At 49.8% G+C, this 21549-nt stretch overlaps 1 protein-coding gene across 8 annotated transcripts in view; it reads right to left on the bottom strand.

Annotated features, from left to right (window-relative positions):
- Tbc1d24 (TBC1 domain family, member 24) overlaps positions 1–21549 on the bottom strand; it is a 30132-nt gene that overhangs the window by 6077 nt on the left and 2506 nt on the right. For 2 of the 8 annotated variants that reach the window (NM_001163849.1, NM_001163847.1), the window contains exons 2-8: positions 8437–8546; positions 3697–4694; positions 2874–2891; positions 2187–2345; positions 1279–1342; positions 943–1038; positions 249–477 (exon numbers count right to left, since the gene is read on the bottom strand). In NM_001163849.1, the coding sequence (NP_001157321.1) occupies positions 249–477; positions 943–1038; positions 1279–1342; positions 2187–2345; positions 2874–2891; positions 3697–4661 (1531 nt within the window). In that variant the 5' untranslated portion in view covers positions 4662–4694; positions 8437–8546. Of the gene's footprint in view, positions 1–248; positions 478–942; positions 1039–1278; positions 1343–2186; positions 2346–2873; positions 2892–3696; positions 4781–8436; positions 8547–16847; positions 17020–18383; positions 18451–21549 lie in introns of those variants that run through there. The other 6 variants (NM_001163851.1, NM_173186.4, NM_001163852.1 and 3 more) reach the window with 5 other exon arrangements.

Below are 21549 nucleotides of genomic sequence, written 5' to 3' on the forward strand. Positions count from 1 at the left end.
GATCCCTCGAACTACAGAGGTTCCTCTAGAAGCACACATTTATCTAGGTCTGACTCCCTACCTAACGCTTGCTTGCTAGCCCTTAGTTTCTATCTCTACCCCAAACAACCCAGGTCCTTTTCCTTTGCTTAACTGAGATGTCTACTACTGGTAGTCAACAAGGACTGGGCACAGAGGCTTCAGCTACCCACAAGTCCCCTCCGAGTACAGGCAGGACCCAGTCTGGGGTGAAGGGAACAGGTGCCCACCAATGATGAGGCAGTCATTGCCTCCAGCCATGAACATGGACTCAGTCTTGGAGGGCAGGTTGAAGTGCCGGGCAGCCAGGAAAGGGGAGAGCCGATCAGCGGGGTCTGAAGAGCAGTGGCTGATGAGGGAAGAACTGCCTGCAGCCTCTGAAGACTTGAGGGATGTTGCCTTGGTCAGCTCTGGGTGTTTGATGACCACCCACTCATAGCGCTGCACTTCCGGCTGCAGCTGGGGATGAATGAGTGACAGTCACAGTTACTGCCACGTGACACCTCATTGGGCCACCTCACATGCTCCAAAGGTACAGCCCACCTCCATCCCATGACTCTTATGAGTCCCTGAGTAGAGATTGTGGCAATGACATGCCACATTACAGATGAGGCCCTGCTAGCTCTTGGGGTTCTCACAGCCTAACCAGCAAATCCAGAGCAAACAACAGAATGCTTTAGATCTTGGCCACAGTGAACGGTGGAAATAAAGCTGGGCTCCTGTGCAGGGCTGCCCAGGTCCATGGCCTGGTGACTTCTACCAGCCTCTGGGACAGCCTGGGGTCAGGGAAACCCTGGCCCACTGCAGACCGGGCCTGCATTTAGTTTTGGAGGAAAGATTGAAGTGCTTAGAACATCTGAGAAAATGGGAACAGCTGGGGCAGGAGGGCGTGGCCAGAGGGACCCCACATTCAGTCCAACTCACCCTAAAAACAAAGCATTCTCCAGTCCCAAAGAAGCCCAGCTTGCCTCCGAATTTAGTCCTCTCGCTCCAGTCTGTTGACAGGTAAGCCCCACAGACCTGAGGAGGGAACTGCGTGAGACTGTGCCTTCTGCCCTCAGGAGCACCCTCCTGTTCCGGTGTGCTGAGTGACCAAGTCTCAGCTTAGGACTGGTGTAGCCTGCATTCTTTGCTACCACTGAAGGCAAAAACGGTATGGGAGAGGGCTGAGTTCGGGGAAGTGAACCCTCTGGGTCACTTCTGTCGTCCCCTGTGGCACACTCAGGACTTGGTACCAGCTTAGTGAGCCAGGCTCCTCACCTCCTTTTGAGTGGTCTTGATGAGCAGGAGGGTGGGCTCATGTCCTTCACACTGGAAATAGAACCTGGGGGCAGAGAGCAAATGTGCTACCTACCCTGCATCCCCTCCCTGACCCTCCCAACCTCAGTCCCAAGGCCTAGGGACTGTGTTCCTATCCAGCCACCTCTGTCCACAGTGGCCAAGAACTCTGCACCCAGACCGGGCTGCCCTGGTGTGACAAAGGAGCGGATTCACGGTGTAGTCCCCTCAGGCAACGCTGAGTGCTGGAAGCAGAAAGCAGAGACCCAGGGGAGCTGAGCCCTGGACGTGAAGAAGGTGAGTGCCACTGTGGCGCTCAGGCACTCCCAGGGGCTGGAAGAAGGAACTCAACCAAACCAGAATGCTTGTGTGGTTGGAGGCAGGGCCTTCAGGTTGGGGTAGGGTGGTCAAGAGTTTGTGAATTGTCATTTGAGACTTGAATACTACCTGTACCTGAGCAAGCTAGCTTGGAGGGTAGAGTGCCCCTGTTAGAATGCCAGAGGCTTACACAGTCAGAGCCCCACAAAGGGGAGGGGCACCTGGTTCAGGCCTGTGATGGACGTAGTGGTGGGGATAGCAGGGAGGTCAGGGCGAACTCTTTGAGTAACTTCCCCTAACAAGTCTGAGCTCTTGAGACAGGAACATTGACATTTGTTTCTTCATGGTGCTTACACAGGGCCCTCAGCTGTGGTACACACAGCAAGGACCTCCGTGTCTACCTGTCCTAGAAATGACAGAAAACCAGGACGAGAGGCTCCTGATTCTCAAGCCTTGGAGGACGAGGCATGACTTACGAGGGTCCCAGGTTCAAAGGCTTATTTCCAGCTACCCTATGATTTCCTGGAAGTGGAGTACAGGATGTGACTCTCAAGGTGTTGGGGGCCCCTCACCTGCTTAGGCTGTACCCATGCTGCAGTGATGAGAAGAGCAGGAGGGGTTGGCAGAGGGCAAAGCGCTCAGGGATCCAGGACCAAATGTCTCTCATCTCCTTCACGCTGACAATCTCTGAGTGGAAGTTCTCTGCATGGACAGCTAAGTGCACAAACTGCCTGGGAAAAGCGAGGAGGGATCAGAGCCCACAGTGAGCATAGTCCTGACTCTACCCCTACTCTGTGGCCCCACGGCTTCATTTTAGTACACAGCCTAGAAAGTGCGTCTCACCTACCCAGCCAGGTTTGCAGCCTGGTTCTGGGTGCCAGTTGGAAATGGGGTGAAATTATTCCTAGAAGTCCCCCCTCCCTCCTGATACATGGGAGAGTGCCCAGCCTGGAGGCACAGAGGACAAAAGCCATTTTCTTTAAGAAACCAGGACAAATGAAGTAAGCCTCCAGCAAGACAAGACTGCAGAGCCAGCCAAGCACCAGCAGATCATATAACTGAGGCAGAAAGATTGGCAGACAGGCAGACAGACAGACAGACAGACAGACAGTGCCTGCATCAACAAGCTAAAGCAGCAAGCAGAAGCCAGCCCATGAGAGCCACGCAGGCCTTGGGAGACACCAAGCAGTAGAGGCAGAGGTGGCTGGAAGAAAGGCAGGGCAGAGAAGGCAAGCATCAGGGTTCAGGTTCAGACCTACCTTTTAGAAAGTGAGACACTGAGAAACAGGAGGAAGCAACGGACACGGAGAGGAAGAAAAATAAAACAGACAAGGTGAGGTTAGTGGTGGGTACCGGTCCCCAGATATGCCTTCCTTCGGGTCCAGGAGAAAGTGACCTCCATACCAGCAGCCAGCCATGTGTCAGTAACCTAGTATCATGTCAAATACCATGACTCTTCCCAACCCTGCTTCCAGGGACGGGAGGCCACAGTCAGCATTCAGAAGAATGCCAGCCATGAAGCTTGGAGCTAGAAGGGCAGAGCAGGGGCAGTTCTGATGTGACCTCTAGGAGGGCAGCCTGGAAACTGCTGGACCTTCTGACCCCCTGGTAATACCCAGCTTCCTTGTCTTGTTAAGGCCATAACTGCAAAGCCCTTCCTGCTTTCTAATGTCTTTGTATTCACATGTGGACAGGTGGACAGACAGAAGGCAAGAAGCAGACTCATGCTCAGACCTCAAGGATGCGTACCACTAAAGCTTCCCACTCCACAGATGCAATATGCTCACAGTACAGGTACACACACACACACACACACACACAGAGTATAGGAGCACACACACATGCATGCATACAAGCATACACACACACACACATACACACACATATACACAGTACAGGTGCACACACAGGAGCATACACACACATGCATACAAGCATACACACACACACACACACGCATACACACACACACACACACACACAGTACAGGTGCACACACACACACATGTATACAAGCATACACACAAACACACACACAGAGAAGCACGGGCACACATGCACATGACCCTGGGGCCCACCTACCTCTTCTGTTTGACAGTTATACCCTTCTGCCTCAGTGCTTTCTCATTGGCCATTTGCAAGAGCTGGATCTCCTTTCGGGAAAATAGGCGGATGGCAAAGGCCTTCTCTAGTAGTTTCTCAGGGGACACTGTCTTGGCAATGTCCTTGACAAACATTCGGATGTCTTGCTTTACATTGTCTGACTCAAGGGGCTGTCCTGCTCTCACCTTGTGGAAGAACTTGAGGATGGCCAGAGCAACTCGGTACAATACTTTGTAGCCTTCTACAAGGAAGACATCAAAAACACGGGCAAAGTAATTGAGGGGCAGCTCCCCAAAGAGCCATCGCTGCCAGTCAGAGTAGACCTGCAGGACGTCCTCTGACACGGCCACCATCAGTTTATGGGCTGCCTGGCAGTACTTGTTCACCAGGTCCCCAAATGTCATACAGGAAGACTCAAAGGCCAGGAAGCTCTGGTCAATGAGCTTCTTGGTGGGGTCATTGCAGGATAAGATGCGGCAGGCTTTTTCGAAACACTCAGCTTCATCGATGCTGTAGTGCAGTAGCAAGGCCACCACAGCAGGCAGGGCAGGGCAGAAGGAGATGTCAGGGAACTGGTTGGCAATACACAGGAGGATCTTGCGCACAGCCCCTTCACCCCGTGTGTTCAGGCAGTAGGTGGGCACCTGAGTGTTGTCTACAAACTCAGGCAAGGGCAGACTACTGCTGCTGTGCTTGCCCACAATCTTCCCCACAATGTCACTGTACACGCTGGCATCAGGTGTGACTGTGCGGCAGGGGATGTCCCGGATCAGGCGCTGGTACACTTTCCCGCGCAGGGTGTGGCTCTGAGCCCAGTAACCCTGCCGTGCCAGTTGCTTCAGCTCCTGTAGCTCCGTGCAGTTCAGCTCCTTTGGCCCCAGGTCCTGGATGGATGCATCCATCTTGTCCTTATCCACAAAGCAATTGTACCCTGGGGGGTCCATGGTGCCCAGTGTGCCCACAAGGCAGGTCCTAGGCTGCCAGGAAGGGAACAAAAAGCAGCTAAATCCTGCAGCCCCAGCTTCGGGGGTTTTCTGTTAACCAGTCTGTCATCCCACACACCCTGTAGGATTGAAAACCATTTTAGTGAATGCATTGAAAGTACACATTTCAAAGGACTTGGGTTTTGTTTTGTTTTTTTCATTTTTCCAAAAAGGCCTAGAAAGATAAATAATGGCTCTGAGAAGTCATCACTGACTTTGGAGAACAACTTCTCTTCACAGAGTTCATCTGCTCTCAGATAGGTCATATGTTCCAAGCAATGAGAAGCTGAGGACAGGCTCCCAGCAATGCTCGGAAAGCCTGACTCTATCATGGGCCAGAGAGATGGCTGGATGGTTAAGAGTGCTTACTGCTCTTCCAGAGGACCTGAGGCCAATTCCCAGTAACCTGTTCAGGAAGTTTAAAACTTAACTCCAGTTCCAAGGGATCCACCATCCTTTATGTGCACTGCACATAAGCAATTCAGACAAACTCATACATAAAACAACAAGATACAAAAAATCATGAGATAAGTCTTTTCTTTTTCTTTTTTAATTTTTCAAGACAGGATCTCTTTGTGTAGCATGGGCTGTCCTGGAACTCTTTTTGTAAACGAGGCTAGCCTGGAACTTATAGAGATCCGCCTGCCTTTGTCTCCTGAGTGCTGGGATCAAAGACATTTACCACCATGCCCGATGATAAATCTTTTTTTTTTTAAGATTTATTTATTTATTATATGTAAGTACACTGTAGCTGTCTTCAGACACTCCAGAAGAGGGAGTCAGATCTTGTTACGGATGGTTGTAAGTCACTATGTGGTTGCTGGGATTTGAACTCCAGACCTTCGGAAGAGCAGTTGGGTGCTCTTACCCACTGAGCCATCTCACCAGCCCGAAAAATCTTTTTAAAAAACATTTAAAATTAATTTTATTTACCTGTATGGGTGTTTTGCCTACAGATGTATCTGTGCACCATTGCATGCATGGTACCCAAAGAAGCCAAAGGAGGGTGTCAGATCTACTGGGACTGGAGTTACAGACAGTTGTGAACCACCATATGGTTCTGAGAATCGAACCCAAGTCCTCTGGAAAAGCAGCCAGTGCTCTTAAGCTCTGAGCCCTTTCCAGTCCCAACCTCTATCTTTAAAAAATATAAATGCAATTATCTTTAAAAATACTTAAAAGAGCCAGGAGGTGGTGGTGCATGCCTTTAATCCCAGCACTTGGGAGGGAGAGACAGGTGGATTTCTGAGTTCAAGGCCAGCCTGGTCTACAGAGTGAGTTCCAGGACAGCCAGGGCTACACAGGAAAACCCTGCCTCAGAAAAAAACAAAGAAAAAAATCCGGGGCTGGCGAGATGGCTCAGTGGTTAAGAGGGCCAACTGCTCTTCGGAAGGTCCCGAGTTCAAATGCCAGCAACCACATGGTGGCTCACAACCATCCGTAACGAAATCTGATGCCCTCTTCTGGAGTGTCTGAAGACAGCTACAGTGTACTTACATATAATAAATAAATAAATCTTTAAAAAAAAAAAAGCCCGCCGGGCATGGTGGCGCAGGCCTTTAATCCCAGCACTCGGGAGGCAGAGGCAGACGGATTTTCTGAGTTCAAGGCCAGCCTGGTCTACAGAGTGAGTTCCAGGACAGCCAGGGCTATACAGAGAAACCTATGCTGGATGGAACACTGTACCACCGGGCCACGCCCCAGTCCCGAGGAAGAAGTTCTAAATCAGCTTCATCTTCATCCGACCGGCAGCCTAAAGGCTAAGCTCCCGACAGGTAATTCCAGCGGAAGCCACTGGTAGAGTAAGACAGAGCCTGGGGTGGAATTCTGTAGTAACCGTGTTGAGGGACAAGTGGAAGGTGCTGAAATTTCAAAACCAGACACTTAGTTCCAATTAAACTACAGCTAGGAGTCTTAGGGGAGATGATAGCATCTCACTACCCGGCAGCCACTGTGATCCAGACACACATATGGCGTGGGTGAGCAGGATATAGCACACCATGCTTGAAACACCAGAACTCTGGAGAAGGGGAATCACAAAGATCATGAGTTCAACCCCTGCCTGGGCTACACAGGAAATCCAAGACTAAGTTACATAGTGAGACCTCAGTGACAGATAAATAGGCTTTGTCGAGAAGGCCCAGCAGTTAAGAGCATGGGGTGGTTTTTTTTTTTTTTTTCTTTTTGTTTTTTCGAGACAGGGTTTCTCTGTGTAGTCCTGGCTGTCCTGGAACTCACTCTGTAGACCAGGCTGGCCTCGAACTCAAAAATCCGCCTGCCTCTGCCTCCCAAGTGCTGGGATTAAAGGCGAGCGCCACCACGCCCGGCGCATGGGGTGTTTTTATGGAGGATCTGAGTTCAGTTCCAAGCCCACATGTCAGGATTCTCACAACAGCCTGTAGCTTCAGATGCAGGGGATCTGATGTCCTCTTCTGACCTCTGTGGGCACCAGGCAAACACATGGTACACAAATGTACATGCAGGCCAAATACCCTTACATATAAAATAAAATACATTAAAAACAAAAACAAAAACAGCCAGGCATAGTGGTACACACCTTTAATCCCAGCACTCGGGAGGCAGAGACAGGCCGATCTCTGAGTTCGAGGCCAGCCTGGTCTACAAAGTGAGTTTCAGGACTGACAGTTCTGTTTTACAGAGGAACCCTGTCTCAAAAATCAAATTAGACACAGACAGACAGACAGACAGACAGACAGACAGACAGACAGACAGACAGAGGGGGGGTGATGAAAACCTTGCAGGGCATGGTGTTGCATGCCTTTGTGAGTTTAAGGCCCATCCTGGTTTATTACAGTGAGTTCTTAGCCAGGTAGGGCTCTATAGTTAGTCCCTGTCTAAACAAAAAATCAAGCTTAGTCTTAGACAGAGAAGCACAGGCAACCAAGGACGGCTGAGAGGTGGAGAAATAGTTGTCCCCAGGAAAGAGCTCTCCAGTTGGTTATCCAATACCAAGTAATCAGTCCTGAAATCATATTCATACAAGTGACACCGTATGGACAGAGAGGTCATATCTACATATTTAAGTGTGTGTGTGTGTGTGTGTGTGTGTGTGTGTATGTGTGTGTGTGTGTGTGTTGACAACAATTAAAGAAAATGAGATCATGAAGTTGAGAGAGAAAGTGGGGAAGGCTTGGAGGAAGAAAATGATGAAACTACATTATAATTTCAAAAAATAAGAAAATTATTATAAAAATAAATCTTAAAAAAGGTATGCAGGGCCAGGCGGTGGTGGCGCACGTCTTTAATCCCAGCACTCAGGAGGCAGAGGCAGGTGGATTTCTGAGTTCTAGGACAGCCTGGGCTACAAAGTGAATTCCAGGACAGCCAGGGCTATACAGAGAAACCCTGTCTCAAAAAAAACAAAAGCCCTGTCTCAAAAAACAAAACAAAACAAACAAACAAGAAAGGTATGAAGGTAAAACACTCATATACATAAGATTAAAAAAAAAAAAAGCAAGTGCTGGAACGGAGCTCAGCTGGAGAGCGCCTGTCTAGTATGCATAAGGCCTTATGCTTGGCTTCCGGCAAGAAGACAAAAAGAGAGAAGGGAGAAAAGAAGAGGAAAGGGCAGTGGATGAGAAAGGCAAGGGTGAGAAGGACTAAGAGATCACGCACATCAGCTATAACAGCCCGTCGATCTGGGTTCTGAAGCTTACACAAAGGCTGCTGTCCTGGGCACACAAGCCCAGTATTCACCCACATACATTGAGCTGACCTTTCTGATCTGGATGGTAGAACTGTCCAACAATGTCACAGGGGTCCACTTCAGTGACTTGCGGTAAATATTCACACCACTCTGATTTCTCTTGCATCTAGAAAGTTCAACTAGAAAATAAATAGAAAAAGAAAATGCTACTGAGTTAAAATAATTTTATTTATTGTTTATTAAGACAGGGCTTCTCTGTGTAGCCCTGGCTGTCCTCAAGCTCTGCCTCCAGAGTGCTGGGACTAGAGGCGTGTAACACCACACCCAACTGAATTATAATGAAAATCCTATTGTGTAGGACTATCTAAGAAAACACCTTGATTTTATGCTTCTTCTCTGTTTGGTAAAATATATGCTAAACACCATTTTAAACAGTCTTTGTGTGAGAGTGTATGTCCAAAAGCATACTTGTTGGAGATCAGAAGACAAATTTGAGTGTTGGTCCCTTCCACCTCCGCTGCGACTGGGTCTCTTATTCACTATTGCACACACCAGGCTAGTTATCTGTGAGCTTAAGGGATTCTCCTGTCTCTGGCCAACTCACCTACCACTGCACTGAGGCCGACATTCCATAGGCATGCTCCTGAGTCCAGCTTGATATGGGTTCTGATCTGACCTCAGTCATCAGGCTGCACAGGAAGCCCATATCCAATGAGCCTTCTTCTCAGCCTCTGTTCTAACCACGTTTGAGGCACCTCAGGGCCGGAGTGATAGCTCAGTAGTTAAGAGCCAATGCTGTTCTTCTAGGGGACCTGGGTTCAAGGCCCAGCACCCACATGGTGGTTCAAAACCATCTGTAACTCCAGTTTCAGGGGCTCTAATCCCTACTTCTGGCCTCCATAGGCACCAGGCACATATATGGTGCATAGACATCTATGCAGGCAAAAAGATACACATAGAATACAAACAAGCAAACAAACAAACAAAAAGGTGCTTCAGTAGTGTCAGGTGCCTTCATATTGCTGTATCATTGCCAGTGCCCCCAGAACTGCTCCATCTCCCACACTGGAGCACCCCCTCATCTTCCCCTAGCCCAACTGTGACCTCTCTGCCTTCCTTTTTTAATTACCTGGTTCTTCTCCAGAAGCAGTCAATGCCCTAAGCACTGACCCATCTCTCTTGCCCCTGCCTTTTTGTTGTGTTGTTGTTAAATGACAGTCTTACTTTGCAACACATTCTGGCTTTAAGGCTGTGATCATCTTGCCACAGCCTCCAGAGTTGTGAAATACCACCATACTCTGGTACAGAATTTCCTTCCACTTAAAAAAGGCCAAGTGTAGTGGTTCATTCCTTTAATCCCAGCATTTGCGAGGCAAAGGCAGGTGAATTTCTGTGAGTTCAAGGCCAGCCTGGTCTACATAGGGAGTTCCAGGACAGTTAGAGACACACTGTCTCGAAAAAAAGAAAAGAAAAAAGAAAGACAATTATTTTTATTTTATGTGTATGAGTACTTGCCTGCATGTTTTTTTTGTTGTTTTTTTGTTTGTTTGTTTGTTTGCTTGCTTTTGTTTTTTGAGACAGGGTTTCTCTGAGTAGCCCTGGCTGTTCTGGAACTAACTCTGTAGACCAGGCTGGCCTCAAACTCAGAAATCCACCTGCCTCTGCCTCCTGAGTGCTGCGATTAAAGGCGTGCACCACCACTGCCCAGCTTTGCCTGCATGTTTGAAAGAGGATCACAATTGTGTAGTGCCAGAAAAAGCGGAGGCCAGAAAAAGACATTGGATCCCCTGCAACTAGAATTACAGCTAGCCTTGAGCAATCATGTGGGGTACTGGGAAAGAAGCCACACCCTCTGCAAGAGCAGCAAGTGCTCGTAATTGCTAAGCCATCTCTCCAGCCCCCATTGATAAGTCTTTACAGGGCCTTTTCATATTAAGCCTTAATTAAGGCAAGGTTTTCTGGGGCTGAGGGTGTAGCTAAGTGTTACAGTACTTAGCCATGACTAAAGCCCCGAGTTTAATATCTGGCACTACAAACAACCCCAAAATTGATGCAAGCATTATAATCCTATTAAATTGATTTTCATTGTGTGTCCCAGTGGGAAAGTCTTTTGGATAGCAGGAGCAGTCCTATTGCCTGGTCAGCACCTCCTTCTGGGGCAGGTGCGGGGGTCCCTCTTGCAGTGCTCTGAAGTCAGCAGGCCCACCTGCCTGTCTCCCCTCAGCCATGCCCACACAACACGATTTCCTACATCTGAGTCATCGTTAGAGTTTGGTTCTGGGGCTAAAAACCTACAGAGCCACCACAGGCCCACTCTGTCTAGGTGACAAAGACCTGCTCCCTCTGAGCAGAATAAAAACATTTATAAATAGAACAGGAGTTCAGCAGACCAGGCCAGCCTGCTCCAGTTGAACACTAAACTGAGACCTGCACAAGTCCTGGAGGTACTGAGGGTACTACTCAAAGAGCTACTTCAAGGAGGAAACAGACACAGTGCTGTGTGCTGTAGCAAGAGGTCCAGGAGTGTGCTGGAACCAGAGGGAGCCTGAGGCAGTGAGACCATAGCCCTCACATCCCCCTCAAAGGGACCAGGATGTTACTAGGTACACGAGGCTTTCTCCAGACATCTATAATCTGGGCTCAGCTGCCTTGTAATTCCAGAGGATCTGACACCCTCTTCTGACCCCACAGGGCAAGAGGCATACGTATGGTGCATGCATATAGATGCAGGAAAAACACTCATACACACCACATAAAATAAAATTTGAGAATCTTTAAAGATGGGCTCAGGGTGCTTTTGCCATGTGATAAAAGAATGCATCAACAGTCTGGATGGATGGCTCAGAGGTTGGAAACACTGGCTGCTCTTCTAGAGCACTGGGGGTGTGATTCCCACATTAGATTCTAGATATAGGGGAGATGAAGCCATGAGCACACAGGCAGTGCACAGGACGCAACAGGGCGTCAGTACAGCCGCGGGTCTCTGAGTTCCAGGCCAGCCTGGTCTACAGAGTCAGTACTAGGACAGCCAGGGCCACACAGAGAAACCCTGTCTCTGAAAAAAATAAAAAAAAGGATGCATAAACACCAAAGGTCGGAGAAGAGCAAATTACAGAGCAAAACTTGAGAGCACTGCTCGGGTCATTTCATTAGTCCCAGCTCTGTCAACTGAGACTGCAACTACTGCTGCGGTAAACGGCCTTCAAAACCTTCTCTTACATTTACACACGTCACAACTAAGTCACATTTTAAATACTGCTCATTAAAATGAGGAAGTGAGGAAGGCAGGAAATTCATCAAAAACATAAAATAAACCGGGCTTTTATACCCACACTTTGGAGAATTAAGTTTTGGGTTTTTTTCTTTTCTTTTCTTTTCCTTTCATTTTTTTGTTTTGTTTTGGGTTTTGGTGCTTTGAGACAGGGCCTCTATATGTAACCCTGGTGGGCCTAAACTCACTGTGAGCTAAACTAGCTTCCCACTCTGAGATCTGCCTGCTCTGCCTCCAGAGGACTGAGTTTAAAGCGAGCACCACTGCAGCTGGCCTCGCTCCTTCATTTTGAAGATAGGTTCTCAAGTGAACTAAGCCGGCCTGGAACCGTTACTTAGCCGATGGTAACCTTGAACTTCGGCTTCCCCGACCAGAGAGCTGGGATTACAGAAATGTTACCACAGCAGGCTCTTTTTCACTTTTTTTTTTTTAATGCTAAGATCCAACCTAGGCTCTCTTATATGCTAAGTACATACTGTCCTCACTGAGCGAGCTTCCCCAGGCCCAAGGAGATGAGGCTCTCTAGCTGACCTGACTCTCTGGTAGTCTGTCGGCTGGCTGGCTTATGTCACACAGACTTACAAACCACACTCCTCAGACATTGTGTGGTGTGGTCAAGGAGAGAGGGGAGAGGTAGGTGCAAATGAGGCTAGCAAGCCAACTAAGAAGTCAGGCAGGCTTGTCTTCGAGGTCCAGACTTAGCTTCTTGGGCCAAGCCTCCCATCCCCACAAGGTAGTGGCTTTGTGGGAAACTGCAATAATAGCTAACACCCACCCTTAGAGACACTGGCTCTCAGTAACACCTTTGAGTTGAGTACTGCCTCTGGGCTTGCTGGGTGGGGTGACGTTAGGGTGACACAGCACATACCCTGCACAGGCGCTGCCACTTTGAAAGGTGCTCTTGAGAAGTCACTTTCCCTCAGCCTGGGGGCTGTGATTTGTCATCATAGACACTGCGCTGCTGCATTGTCTCAAAGTCCCTCTGTGCACCCTCAAGTTCTCACCCGAGAAGAGCTGGTTCTCCAGTAGCACCTTCGGCTGGCTCCCTCTCCTACAGTTGCACGTGTTTAGTTTGGGAGGCACTCTGTGTCTGGGGCACTCAGCTCTGGGTCTCAGCAGTAATTCCCAGAGAGCAGGAAAAAATGTTACTTGACACCTGTCAGATGTATGGAGTGACAGCTGGTGAAAGTTTCAGACGGTAGGGTCTCCGTATAGTGAGTGGGTCTGTAGGGTAATGGCTACTTTACTGAGGGTCCACGGTGCAAGCATCTCCCAAGAGATGACATCTGAGCTGGAGGAAGGAAACTGATGCAGCTGGGAGAAGAGCTAAGCAGTGCTGGGGACAGTGTGAGAAGGGCAAGCTCCAAGGAGAAAATGTGTGGCAAATGTACAGCCAACACCAGAAGCAGTGTGGCCAGCATGAGGCAGAACATGCACACACAGAGGTGCCTGGGTTTTATGCTAAGATGGGGGTGGGGTGCGGAAGGGCATGTCTAATAGAGGTTTCTTCTGTGACAAGTGAACTGAAACTGTTGAAAGACAGCAATCCCTCAGGAGACAGGCCAGGATGGCTCAGATGTCACCTACATGTCTCTTTTGAGGCTGCACTCAAGAGTCTTAGGTCTGGCACTCGATCCCAGTGGCTAGTCCTGAAGAGGCAATGAAGCCAGAGCTTGAGTTCTGGTGGTAACCCCCACCCCAACAACTGCCTCTTTACAACACACACACACACACACACACACACACACACACACACACACAAAATTGCCTCTTTACAACACACACACACACAACTGCCTCTTTACAACACATACACACACAACTGCCTCTTTACAACACACACACAATTGTCTCTTTACAACACACACAACTGCCTCTGTACAACACACACACACACACAAACTGCCTCTTTAAACAGCTTTCCTTCCCCTGCCTGCCCAGACCCGCCTCTTTCCCCACTTCACAGCCTCTCCTAAAGTTTAAAGAAAATGAAGATGGGAAGTGTGTATTTTAAAGAAAACAAAACAAAACAAAAAAAACATGTGGAAAGAAATGCTCTTTAGTTCACCAAAATGTTATGTTGCTGATCAGATGACATTTCCCAGGAGATGCCTGCACGTGTCACAGGACGTGTCCTCTGCCCATAGTGCACTGCCCTGGGTTTGCACTACGGGTGCAAGGGTGAGACCAAAGATCAGGGAAGCAGTAGATGTTGCCGGGAAACTCAAAACTCAACATCTTTCATCTATAGTAAAGTCTTTGTTCTACCCTTTGCCCACAGAAGAGGGAGGTGGCCAGGAGGAGGCTGAAAGGGAACCATACTCATCAGGGCTGGCTTCTCTGTTACATCCTGAGCAGCATCCCAGGTCTCTGGCCACGAGGTGGAGCTGAGTGGAAGTCTGAATAAGACTGGGTCCTCAGTTGATAGATCTGTTTGGAAGGGATCAGGAGGTGTGGCCTTGTTGGAGAAAATGTGTCACTAGGAACAGGTGCTCACCAATCCCAGTTGGCTAGCTCTCTTGCTAGTGTTCTCTGTTTGTCTCTCTCTCCTTTATGTTTGTGGATCACATGTAAGCTCTCAACTACTGCTGCAGTGCCATGCCTGCCTGCTGCCGCCATGCTCCCTGCCATGATGGTCATGAATTCGCCCAAAATTGTAAACCCCAATAGATTCTGTCTCCTATAAGTTCCCTTGGTCTTAGTGTCTATCACAACAGTAGAAAAGTCACAAAGGCAGGTGGAAAGGTCACAAAGGGAGCACGGGAAAACTGAGCCCCATCCTGGATAGTGACCAAGTGGTTGGTGCCTTCATACCAGAGGCCTCACCTCACCCCTCCTTCAGCTACAGAGGCTGCCTCTGCTTCACAGTCCATCCTGTCCAGTGGAGAGGACAGCCTGATAGCATAGGCTGTTTACTCCACTTCAGATGAATGGGACGGGGGGGGGGGGGGGAAGGGCGCACTGGAGAGTCCCCTGCACAGGAGGATCTGCCGGTCTGTTGAAATCCTAAGGCCTGTGAGCCTTCACAGTGTCAGTGCTCTCCTGAGATCTGCACCTCTTTACAGTCAGCTCTGCCCTAGCTCCCTTCTCAGCAAGGTCAGGCAGGTCCTTCTCCAACACCACCAGGCTGTCCCCAAACACGGCTTTAGTCATGAGACTGCATTTCTCACCTCTTTTCCAAACAGGTAGATTTGAAAACAAACTCCTTATCCTGTGACATTCAGACTGTGCCTCGAGGATGACATTGTAACACATCTGCACCTGGCCTCCCTTCCTAGCTACACGTCTCTGTCACAAGCAATGGAGGAGCCAGCAACAGTAATATCTCCCTTTGCTCCAAACTTTTGTTCATTCCACAAACTTTTAGTTTAGAGCCCTGTCTGCCCCAGGAACCCACAACCACAAATACCTCAAGTCTATAAAGATGGGGTGCTGGATGGGGTGGGGTGGGTGAGGACAAAGTACTGAGGGATAGCATGGCAGGAAGAAAGGTGGGGAAGGCACCCCTAAGTTGGAGAGTCTCTGGTGAGTGTAAAGGAACTGGTGTGAAATGAGAAGCAGGAGAGATTAAACATGTGACACCCCAGACCTGCAGTTAGAAAGTCACCCTCATGTCTGGGTTGGAGGAATCAGGGAGGAAGGAGGGTCTAGTCCAACCAAGAGGGTGGGGATAAGGGCTAGTTAATAGGCCATGGAGGTCCAGATGGCTGATCCCCAGAGACAGTTTCAGGCAGAATCCAGCAGACTTGTGAGTTTCCTACAGTGTCAGTGATACAGGGAAGGCACCCACACCCACAAAGAACCACCAAAAACAAAGACAGACTGTCCTAAGGGAACTACACCCCTGCCCAGCATTAGCCTACAATGCTTGCCCCAGCCACAGGACCCTGGCTGACTGAACCTTAGTCACCATGTTGTATGCTTGGCAGGCTCAGCTTTTCCTCTGCAGTCTTAGCAATCCCCACGTGCTTCTCTGGAGACCAGAGTATACGGAACATCAGACAGCAATAAAGAATGGAGACTTGAGACTGGTCCTTCAGCCTGAGTCTATGGGAAATCTTTAGCCCAGCAGGCACCGAAGATAACACTGGACAATAGAAGGAGGCAGTGAAGCACTGTGGGCGTTTCCATATGATAGATAAGCACACATTCCTCTCATGCTGGTCACCCTGGCATAATTCAAAGCACGTCCATGCTTGGACGTGGAAGGAAAAGAGCCCACCAGTTCTGGGGAGATGCACTATGCAGATCACTAAAGGACACAGTCAGACCTTGACATCTGCTTGACACTGACCACGCCTCCAGGGCCAGGGAGCCCATGTATGCTGTCGGGAGATGGGGAAGGCACAGCCATAGCCACTGTGGTAGTGATGGTTTGCTGTCTGGCGAGATGCTCAGAGTGCCGACAAGCTGAGCAGCTGGCCCAGTGCTGAATGGTGTGGGAGGATTTAGTGGCTGAGAATAGAGATGCCAGCAGGTAGGAAACATGAAAGGGCATCTGGGGTGGCATGTGTGCAGGGGCAGGTGCTCGGAGAAGTGTGTGTGAGGTAATCCAAAGGTGTATTTCCGAGCTGGGGAGGAGGGGAGGGACACAAGAGGCAGCCGCAGGGGCCAGGGCGGGGTGCCGAGCCTCACAGCAGGCCTGGACCAGGAGGTGAATGGCAGAGACAAGAACAGAGGTAACAGTATCAATCAAGAGCGAGTGACAGTCACACCTCTCTATACCTGCGCTTTCCTCATACCCACCAGGGACATTCAAGGATGTGCCCATCCTCCGAGAACCTGCTGGATACTCCACAGATACACACAACCTCAGGATGTTGTCAAGGATCCTGGGCACTGGAGATGCTCATCCTATCCTTAGACCTCAGCACTGGCACTGGATGGCACAGAAGAAACAGAAAGAAGGGAGCCACTAGCTAATCCATCCATCCTACATCCAGAACTTTCTCTCAAATGCCTCTCAGGTCTCTGGTACCTGGTTGAGTACTACAGATAGTACTGAAAGAAAGTGGATTGTAGGCACATTGATAATCAGGACACACTTAGACATGGTGGCAGAACATTCTTGCAGGGGACTCTGGTTGGAGGGCAGATAAGGTAAGGAGGCATCCACGGACAGGGCAAGAACCCACGGCTCGCTGTGTTCAGGAGAATGTAAAGTCTTAGCTTGCCATGGGAGTGGGAGGCACATCACACAGGGGCTTACCTATTGAGGATGAGGGTCTGTCCTCATCCTATAGGAACAGATGCCACCAGGGCACTGAGATGGTGAAGCCCAGGCTGTCATTCTTGAGAGATCTGTCTTTTGACAGGAAACCAGATACAGAAGTGGCAGCCATCAGAATCACCGTACACGTGTCAAATGGCAGCTTGACCACCTAGTGGGGTGTATTGCATTTGGGGTACAGGCCACCCTGGGCCTTCACATGCAAAATGTCAGGGTGGGAGAAGCCCCACATGGACACTTCCAGAATATGCCCTTGGAGACCTAGCCTCCTCTGAGCCCCACAGACCAGAGACATTGGTCTTCTGGCTTTTCAACCCCACCGCTTTTTCTTACTCTCCTCCCAACAGGACCCTCTTTTTCTCTTTTCTTGTTCCTGCACTAGCCTATGGCACCCAATAGCCACTGCACACCCATCTACTCTCTGTCAGCATCTCTCCCATCTCCCTTCACTAGGCTCTCTGCCACCTACCTCCAGTCCACGGCCTTGTTCTCTGTGCTGCTAACACTAGAAGGGTGGGGGGAGCAGCTTAGGCTCCCTGATCCCTCCTCCCCACAACTGCATTAAAAACTTTATGTATATACCTAGGTCATCCGACTCCATTCTACTTAGAGGCCAAATATTCACAGTGTCTGTCTCTCTCCTTGCCCCAGTTTCTCACTATGTAGGCCCACAACTCACATGTAGACCGGCTAGCCTCAAGCTTACAGAGATCTGCCTGTCTCTGCCTCTCTAGTTCCGGGATTAAAGATGCCAGGCCTAGCAGTCTTTCTTAAGGCCCTTGCCATACCAAGCACTGCTACCCAGGAGCACCGGTCCCCATTCACCAGCTCCTTCACTCCGCTGTTTGCAGCTAACTAGACCAGCCACACGGAAGCTCAGCTCCCACCTGTCTTGTCCTCCTGCCTCAGAGAAGAGCCAGGCAGGAGGAGGCCAAGCTGAAGCACGCTTTCTACACCCACACCAGAGCTAAAGAGGGGGAAAAAATCAAACCATCTGCTCACGGGACTTGAGCATGCTGGGCTCTGGGTGCTGCCTGGCAGGCCTTCTCGGCTTGCCTCCAGCACCTCTCCTGTTCCCTGGTGTTGGCTCTAAGTGCTCCCCAATCCCCGCCACTTCTGAGAATGGCTGGCTATCAGGCAGGAGCATCCTCTCCTCTCCAGCCCAACTCTTTATCTGTATCCCCATTTGGTGCCACAGCCCCCTCCAAGGTTCTGATCTCACTTCCTAAGATCTTGATTCCCTAGACCCTCACTGAGGCCCTACTCCAGCCCCACTTCTTCTTTTAAATTCCTTCAGAGTCACACAGCTGCCCATAGCAGACAGCACTTGACTCAGTCCTTTAGAACATGGCGACCCAGACGCTATCCAATGACAGGTATCTCAGGCCCTTCTCTCTCTAAAGTACTCATAGCTGATGTAGCTCCCTGCTCTGGCTCTGCTCCTGCTCCAGCTCTGCCCCGCTCTGGTCCCTCAATGTCACTGCTGTAGATGTCATGTGAGCTCTAGTCCCTTACCTCCAGCTGCTTCCTAGGCAAACAGCGCATCTCATGACCTTCATGCTCCACAGCTCCACCACAACTCAGCTCAAATCCTCCCTCCCACTGTGCCAAGCCCAGGGCTTGTCCTGTCACCGCTTTCAAGAGAGCCTTCCTGTCCTCACCCTTCCTGCCCCTCCCACAGCAGCTTCAGGAGCACTGGCCACACCATGCAAGCTGAAGTCCCCAGGTATAATCAGAGGCGAGTCACTTCTAAAGGAACAGGAAGGAAGAGAGGCAGGACACTGTTGTCCCCTCTTTCTTGGCTCCTCCAGACCAGTGCCCCCGTATCCACATCTGCCTCCACGCCTCGGCACACTAAGGTATGGTCACCATCTGTTGTATGTCCCACTCTTCTTCTAGACTGTAACTTCCATACCCAAATGTCACGTTACACCCTGTGTGCCTGGCAAGGAAGAAACTAGAGAAATGAAATGGGTAGACTTGGGCCCACGTTAAATTTGAAGGCGGAATAACAGTAGGAAGCCTTAATAAACCTGCCCTATGCAGTGACCCCAGAAAGCAGGGTGTTTGCCATCTCAGCCCTAAAGCAACAGCATAGGAATTTCTCAAGTGTTAGTGGTGACTGGCACTCACAGTTGACTCCCTGAGAAGCTGGGTACAGGGAACTTGATAGTGGGTCTTTTGCAGGTGGCACACAATAGCAGGCACGTGCCAGGTACAAAAGAGATGTAACCAGTAACGAGGTGTGAGTCACAGCAGCACGGGCCAGCTGGACTGCTTGCTGGTTGCAAGTTCAGATGCAGGTCTTCCTAAAGATGCCTAAGATCACACGTGGGCTTCTCAGATCCAAGACTACCCAGCCATTCTAGACCCCCTCTCATGCCCACAGACAGGGGCTAGAGCTGCATGCGGCAGTTTTCTTCCCACAGCAAGTGAAGAAAAGAGCCCCCCAGCACATACAGAATGAGAATCTGAGGGAACGAATTCAGCCAGGCTGTCAGTTGCACTTGAATTTCGACAGACCTAAGTTCTAAGGTAGGTGTCTCAGGCAGGTGTACCTTACAAGGCTAGGTACACAGCAGGACCAAGAAAGACAGCCACCAGGGAGTCATAGAGGCTTAATCATTTTAATAGGCATTCAAGACATGCTTCCTGCATGCCAAGGTGCCAAGTGCTGGAGGACAAAGACGTGAGGCACTGCCTCAGCTCTTGGACAGGATACTCATCAAGCCATTCCAAGGTGCAGGCACTATGACTGGAAAGCAAGGGTGTAAGAGCCTCTGCCTGGAAGGAAACACTGCTCAGAAAATGCTTCCTAGAGTCTGTGTCTACGTTAGCCCCAGGCAGTGCCACAGAAGGCATGAGCCAAGGACAAAGCCACCAAGCACAGAGCTCCTTCTAAGTCTAGGCACTGTGTACAATGAGGGCATAGACCAGTGAGTATCTTTATGGTTCAGATCAAAAGACAGTCTAAAGGTGGAGAGATGACTCAGTTGGTAAAGGGCTCGTTAGAGAAGCATGAGGATGTACGTGTTCAATCCCCCAGAATCCACATAAAAGGCTAGATGTGGCAGGACATACCTATAATACCAACACCGGGGAGGGACAGACAGGAGGATCAGTGGTGCTCACTGGCCAATCTAGCTGAATTGGCAAGACCCAGGTCCCTGTGAGAAAGACTATCTCAAAAGATAAGGTGGAGAGCAATTGAGCAAGACAGCAAATGTCGACCTCTGGCCTCCACACACAGGAACTCACATACATGTATATACATACACAGGTCCCAGGGGAAAACACAAACATTTATAGCTCAGCTCACAGGCTCCAAGAAGCCCAAAGACCTGGGATTAACTGAGATGCTAGGACAGTGTCCTTTGTGTGCTGTGCTGGGAGCAAGGCTGGAAGAGCCCAGGAAGAAAGAAGGTCCTAGGGTGGGAGTATGTCCCATAACCCACTCCTTCTAAAGGTCCACAAGCTTCCAAGGCAGGTGTGCTGGAAAGGGCCCTGCTGAGAAAGATGGTCAGAAACTAGCACAAAGGAACAAAGTGACTCAAGATGAGGCTGGTAGATTGAAGGGAAGGGCAGCCTTTGGTGAGACCCAGACAGTGAGTGACACTTAGAACAGCAAACCAGTTTTTATTCATAATAGACTCACCTATCAGTCAACATCCAAAGTCTCTGAGAGTGTGTAGAACCCAATTAAAAAACTGTGCAACAAGCTGGAAGAGCAGTCACATTCCTGTACCCCCAGCACACAGGAGGCAGACTCAGAGAGAGGATCGTGAGTTTGAGGCCAGCTAGGCTACATAGCGAGAGCCTGTTTCAAAAAACCCCAAACCTAGTCTAGAGATAGAGTTCACTGGTAGAATTCTTGCATGGCATTAAACGGAAGGCCTTGGGTCCAATTCCAGGGCTACAAAACAAACGAAGGACAAGCCAGGCACAACAGCCTTTTCAGAAACAGCTTACTGTGCCTCACTATGTAGTCTGTCACCCGCAAAGGGAACATCCCAGGCTCAAACACTTGGCCTATACAGTCCACAGACAAACGCTCGGGGGCTGCGGGCAGGCAGGGGCTCCTGTGACACTGCCCATTCTCCCTTGTCCTCAAGGCCCCCACAATGCAGAAGACTGTAGTGGATACCACATGCTTGGCCTCCCTTACTTCTTACCAGAGAGCTGCCTTTTGCTGAGGCCGACTCCACAGAAAGTTGAGGCCTGGAAGAAAGGCGAGGCAAGTTCCGAGGTGGGTTTCCCCTAGTGCTGTGAGTATACACAGAGGTCTGACCCATGGTGTGGAGAAAAATGGGGTCTTTTGAGATAAGTAGAGACTCCCCAAAAAGCAGGCAGGAAAATCCCCTAGAAGGCAGTGGGACCAGGGATTGTTGTACCTTTGATGTGCAGAATCACCCCTTTTACTCAACAGGCAAGCTGGGACTCTGTGATGGAAACATAAAGCCTTACTCCACAACACCTACAAAGCAACAGGCTACCAACCAGCCTTCTCCCTTCCTTAGAGTCTTCAGGACACAGTATTGGGAGTCTGTATGGAAGCCCAGCTTAAATGCCACACAGGAATGTTCCCCACTTTTGAGCCCCGTGTGTACTTGAGTCCCAGACCAGTAGATGCTTACCCAGTGTCTGAATGGCAGGCACCTCTCCAAACTCAAAGCCTTATTCC

This window comes from Mus musculus, chromosome 17, assembly GCF_000001635.26.
Source record: "Mus musculus strain C57BL/6J chromosome 17, GRCm38.p6 C57BL/6J".
Lineage (NCBI taxonomy): Eukaryota > Metazoa > Chordata > Mammalia > Rodentia > Muridae > Mus > Mus musculus.